Genomic DNA, 6,367 nt, shown 5'->3' on the forward strand with positions numbered 1-6,367 from the left:
TGCCCCGCCGCCGCTGACGCTCCTGACAACCCGGGTTTTTCCACCTCCGTGTCCTCAACGGCGTCTTGAGCAATTGTGTCCGAACGCCTTTTTTTCTTTTTTTTTTTTTTTTTTTTTTTTTTTTTTCCCCCCGCCTATCTTGCAGTTGGATGCTGACAACTATGAGACTGATCCCTGCCTGAAAGAGATTCGGAGAGCAGAAAATTATTCCTGGATGGATATAATAACCATACATAAAGACAAGCTTCCAAATTATGAGGAAAAGGTATGCGAGTCTTTGCTTTCAGTGAGGATTTGCACGCTGAAGTCTAACCGCTAGAGTGTGCAGCCAGCTTCTTAACACCTACACACCCCGAGCAGGCGTGCAGAGATGAGATTTCCGGGTGTAAAATACATCCTGTACTGAAGTCCTGAACATCAAAAAAGCAGTTCTGGTATTATTTTTAAAATAGCAGAGGCCTTTTGCTTCTGTAGATTGCCTTCAAAGGTTTTAAGGCTAGTTCCCAACACTGTGTCATTTCAAAACTAAGATTCCTGCCAGCAGAGCCCTGCCAATGCTGACCTGTCCTCAGAGAACCTCCCTGGGATGAAGGCAGGTGGTTGTGAGCTGGGCATGGCCTTTGAAGGCTGAAACATCCTGATGGCTGCTTGCAAAATACATCTTTTCAAAGTGAATGTTAACCTCATGGAATCAGAGGGATACATTCCCCATACAAGAAGGTTTTTTTGGTTGGTTTTTTTTTTTACCTTGGGAAGCTGCTACCTTGCCTACCTTGTAACAGCTGAATGCGAATGGTGACAGGCTCTCAGATGAGCCTGCTAAAAGGAGCTTTCTCCTCCCGGCACTGGTGTGCTGCTCTGACCTGAGGACAGCAATTCAGTGGTACTTCCCTACTTTCATTAAATTTCCATTTGCCAGTTGCAGTGGGTTGACCCTCACTGGACACCAGGTGCCCACCAAAATTGCTCTGTCACTCCCCTCCTCAGCTGGGCAGGCGAGGGAGAATATAATGAAAGGCTCATAGGCTGAGATAAGGACAGGGAGAGATCACTCAGCAATTACCATCCCAGGAAAAACAGACTCGACTTGGTGAAATTGAATTAACTTACTACCACTCAAGTCAGAGTAGGATAGTGAGAAATAAAACTAAATCTTTAAAACAGCCCCCCCCCCTTCACAGGCACAACTTTACTCTTGATTTTCTCTACCTCCTCTCCCCACAGCAGCACAGGGGGACGGGGAATGGGGGTTGGGGTCAGTTCCTCATACCTTTTCTCTGCTGCTCCTTCCTCCTCAGGGGGAGGACTCCTCACTCGTCCCCTGCTCCACCGTGGGGTCCCTCCCACAGGAGACAGTCCTCCATGAACTTCTCCAACATGAGTCCTTCCCATGGGGTGCAGTTCTTCATGAACTGCTCCAGTGTGGGTCCCCTGCAGGGTCATAAGTCCTGCCAGAAAACATGCTCCAGCGTGGGCTCCTCTCTCCACGGGGCCACAGGTCCTGCCAGGAGCCTGCTCCAGCGCGGGCTTCCCACGGGGTCACAGCCTCCTTCGGGAACCCACCTGCTCCGGCGTGGGGTCCTCCCCGGGCTGCAGGTGGAGATCTGCTCCCCCGTGGACCTCCCTGGCTGCAGGGGGACAGCCTGCCTCACCATGGTCTTCCCTGCGGGCTGCAGGGGAATCTCTGCTCTGGCACCTGGAGCACCTCCTCCCTCTCCTTCTTCACTGACCTGGGCGTCTGCGGGGCTGTTTCTCTCACATAATCTCACTCCTCTATTCGGCTGCAGTTGCCATTGTGCATTTTTCTGTTTTTTTCCCCCCCTTCTTAAATGTTATTCCAGAGGCGCTACTGCTGTCGCTGATGGGCTTGGCCTTGGCCGGTGGCAGGTCTGTATTGGAGCCGGCTGGTGTTGGCTCTGTCGGACATGGGGGAAGCTTCTAGCAGCTTCTCACAGAATCCACCCCTGTAGCCTCCCTTGCTACCAAAACCCTGCCACACAAGCCCAATACACCAGTTTGTTTTAAGCCAATTTTGTTATAATGGTTCTAAATTGATGAGAATTTGAATTATGTAGTAACTTAGGTTGCCTGGCTGGGCTCTACCCGACTCAAAGACAGGCAGTTATTAATAGGGCATACGGACTTTTGCTCATCTTGCCGTGTTGGATCAGTAGTGGCTCGGGGACATCTGCACTAGTGTGGCTTAACAACACCTAGACCTAAGCAGATGATGGTACCTGGCATTACACTGTTCTCTGTGCACTAACCTGCTCAGGTCTCTGTTAATTGAACCTTCAAACCATGTTTTCTTCTGTGCTGTGAAATGTACAGAGAATTCACCATTCTGAAAAAAACAAGAATGATGTTGCTGCTGCCCAGGAGGAGAGGGCCTGGAGCTGGGGCTCACTGTGTAGGGGCAGGCATGACATGCTGTTTACATCAGATTGCTGTAGATAGGCCGTGTTTGGCAATAACTGCGTTTTCACATGCAGTTGTAGAAGCCTTCGGGTCTAATTCAGCCCCACACCAGTGTAAAAGGGGGGGTATAATCTGTAGCTGTTTTATTTTTGCATGTCAGGAAAAAAAAAAAGGCAGAAAATGATCAAAGTGAACAACTGCAAGGACCAAATCTTGTGGTGGGAAGCTTTACCTGCCTCTCTCTGAAATGGGTGTAAGCATTACTGTTTATTCAGAGTCTGGTTACGTACAGCTATAGCTGCTGTTTCTTCTCAGAGAAATTCCTGTCTTCCAAAGGAAATGTAGCAGCCTGCTTAGAAGTGTTCTGAGAAAGGGTCTGGCTGGCTGGATTGGCCATTTTAACCACGTTGGTCTCACCTGTTAGTTAAATCACTGCACATTTACCCTTTTCAAGCCTTTGTCTGCTTTGCTACGTGTTTCTACCAGATTTCTTTGCAGTTTTTCTGTGTTCAGTAGTTTTAAGAGATACTTGCTGTTCCTAGATAAAAACATTTTATGAAGAACATTTACACCTAGACGATGAAATTCGCTACATCTTAGATGGATCTGGCTATTTTGATGTTCGTGACAAGGATGACAAATGGATCCGGATTTCCATGGAAAAAGGAGACATGATAACCCTCCCTGCTGGCATATATCACCGATTTACACTGGATGAGAACGTATGTTGTTACAGATTACTGTAAATTTTGATGACAAATCCATGTGAGTGTATATCACGTTAGTAACTACATGCCCTGAGACTTGCAGTTCGTTAGCAAAACATATTAAATATGAAGTAGGAATATGAAAAACACTAAATAATTCACAGCATCTGAACCTTTCATCTGCAGGTCACAAATCCAGCTTCCTCTCGTCAGCTGTAACTGCAAGTCATTGCCACGTGATATCTGTAGCATATTTTATGTGACAGCGGTGTGAGAGCCAAGTCCTGTGGCTGTCCCTCCCACAATTGCCCCTGCTGTCGGTTGAGGTGGAGATGGTGTAGATGGATCCCTCTGTATTGCTTCGTTGTGTATCTTTGTGGGGATAGACAGAGCCCAATTGTGTCCAGCAGTGGCGTTTTTCATGACTGCTAAATTCACCTTCAAGGGAAAGAAGGATTTAAGGGTCCAGAGCCACTACTTGCAGCTAGGCTGTGCGAGACTGGATGCTGGCTTCACAGGAGGTGACCTGCTTCTGGAGGGTATTTTTGGCAATGGGACTGTGAGATTGGCACATGTAGTCCTGATTTGTGTGTCTGTCCTTGTGAGCTTTTATAAATATGTTTGTAACCTCAGCATTACCCCTGGAAAATTGGGAAATGTGTGGTGTCTCCTGTGTGGCAAAATCTCATCTCTGGCATAGTCTTGAGAATGGTATAATTTTGAATCAGCTCTCTAGATAGTTGTCATATATGTAAAAAGGGAGATGCTGCTTTGGTGAAGAAACTGACTTCTCACGTCTGCGTTTTGAGATCCACAGTGAATCGGCTACAATTGCTAGTTTAAGGCTTTTTCTTTACATAGACAGAATGTTGGGGGTTATGGGTTGAATCCAGAAGAAGTCTTAAATGTTTGTCCGCTTCAGAAACTTTAGTCCAGTAGTGCCATCTTCAAAGTAAATTCTTTCGGTGCTTTTAGACCCTTACATTTTGCACCTAAGTTCTTTAGGTACCTAGCTATTCTTGACATTGCTGAGCACCTGGGTGCAAGATAAGCACTTAGCTGTGTTTACAAAATAGGTAGGGTCTAAATCTGTAGCGTAATGGACAGGAGAGGAGAGCTCCCCATAACTCAGTGGTTGGAGCATTTGTGCAGGACGTAAAATCCCCTTTGCTGCTGCCACAGCTATACCTCGCACTTGGCATACTTTTGGTTAGCTGGTGGCAGGGGCTGCTTTTCCTGTTGGAATCTGGAGAGTTTTCACTTCCCATAGCACTTATTTTTTGGCTAGGCTTGTTTATGCACTCCCCATTCAGCTTTTATGGCTTTCACTTTGAAGCTTCTGGTATTCCTCAAAAGCACTGGGTAGCCGTCTTGGGTATTCTGATTGCTGTTGCTTAACTAAGCAAGCAGGATTTAGATGCTGCATTGATCAGTATTGTGAATCCAGTGCAAAAGATTTGCATAAGACAGGATATTTCTGGTTTCTTTGAAACCAGGAGAACTACTGTCTCTGCCTGACCTGGAGGCACTGGTTGTGTGACACAATATATCACTGCATAGGTGCAAAAGCTCCCACTGCAGTGGCTGGGAGCAGGAACAGCAGCTTAGTGGTATCATCTTCTGGAACACGTGAAACTTACTTTCAGTCCATTTTGAAATGGTTTCAAAAATTTCTGCAGAAATGCAAATGAAACATTAACTTCAGAATGAAGATCTCATGGAAAGGAGCTCAAATTACTTGTCATTTCTTGTTCTTTGACAGAATTACGTGAAGGCAATGAGGCTATTCGTTGGAGAACCTGTCTGGACAGCATACAACAGGCCGGCTGATGATTTTCCTGCTCGGAAACAGTATATGAAGTTTTTGGCTGAAGAAGCAAGTAATGGTGTCTGAGACCCGACAGGTGGAACAGCCTAAAGCCCTGTCAGAAAAAATGTGACTGGTGGCTTTTTGCTGATTAGACTTCTATTTACATATGCAATTGGAATCACAGAATCATAGAAAAATTTAGGTTGAAAGGTCATGTGGAGGTCATCTAATCCAACCCCCTGCAAAGTACCAGGCCAACTTTAAAGCTAGACCAAGTCGCTCAAGATCTTGAGGTTTGGAAACCTCCAGTGGTGGCGGTTCCACAGCCTGTCTGGGTGCTCATTCCAGCACTTGGCTTCTCTCAGGGGCAAGCATTTGTTCTTCACGGCCAACTCCGTGGTCACAGCTTGCAGTTCTTGTCTCTTGCCCTTTCATTGAATGCCTGAGAAGAGGCTGGCTTTGTCTTCTCTGCAGTCCCTTCTCTAGTGGGAAACTAGTTAGGTCTCCTCTCAGCCTTCTCTTTTCCAGGCTCAACAAACTAGTGTTCTTAGCTGGGTTCTTTTCTGTTAAGGAAGATGTTCAACACATTTTGCCTTAGCTTTGACTACTGAGGAATGTCACTTGTAACCACCTGACATTTAGACTTGAAGCACTGACTGTTTTGAGCCCAATGGTCCAGAAGATTTTCACCCACCTCATAGTTCGTATCCTCAGTCCGGCCACAAGGCTGCTGTGGGACACGCTGTTGAAAGCCTTGCTGTGGTCAAGGTGAATGACATCTGCTGCTTCCCCTCCACCAAGGAGGCAGTCATTGCATCTTGGATGGCAGTCAGGATGGTCAGGCAGAATGCACCCTTGGTAAATTGGTGTTGACTGGTTGCTCCCTATCACCTTGTATTTCATGTGCCTGGAACAGCTTCCACAATGCCTTATTCTGTAATTTTCCGCGGGACTGAAGTGAGGCTGACCAGCCTGTAGTCCCCCAGATCTTCTTTCTTGCCCTTTTGAAGGTGGCAGTATCATTTGCCTTTTTCCAGTCACAAAGGTTTTCCTGATCTCCTTGACCTTTCAAAGATGCCAGCAGCCTTGCAGTGACATTAGCTAGTTGCATTTACAGTTGCTCAGGAATCCATTTTCTAATATTTTTTTTCCTTGATATTTCTGTCAGGTAGAATTGGGAGAGGTGGGCTACATTAATATTCATTCTGCTCTGAATCCATGCTAATGAACTATATAGGAATCTGTTTTTAATTAAAGAAAATAAACCCTGCTTCATTCTTGCCTAAAAATGTTCATAAGATAAATTTGCATAATCATCATTTTAGTATGCAGCTTCCCAAGTTCTGCCGTGGTACATAAAGCTGTGGTTTTCTCTCAGTAAAATGCAGCAATTTGCTCTTGTGAGATATTAATAAAATTACTTTGACTTAGG

At 45.9% G+C, this 6,367-nt stretch overlaps 1 protein-coding gene across 1 annotated transcript in view; it reads left to right on the forward strand.

Moving 5' to 3' along the window:
- The window catches only part of ADI1 (acireductone dioxygenase 1), an 8,303-nt gene extending 1,936 nt beyond the window's left edge, over positions 1-6,367 (forward strand). The window contains exons 3-5 of the mRNA XM_010566754.1: positions 128-265; positions 2,961-3,140; positions 4,888-6,367. Coding sequence (XP_010565056.1) covers positions 128-265; positions 2,961-3,140; positions 4,888-5,019 — 450 coding nt within the window. The 3' untranslated portion in view covers positions 5,020-6,367. The remainder of the gene's footprint in view (positions 1-127; positions 266-2,960; positions 3,141-4,887) is intronic.

Source organism: Haliaeetus leucocephalus, unplaced genomic scaffold (genome assembly GCF_000737465.1).
Source record: "Haliaeetus leucocephalus isolate CR32 unplaced genomic scaffold, Haliaeetus_leucocephalus-4.0 Scaffold217, whole genome shotgun sequence".
Lineage (NCBI taxonomy): Eukaryota > Metazoa > Chordata > Aves > Accipitriformes > Accipitridae > Haliaeetus > Haliaeetus leucocephalus.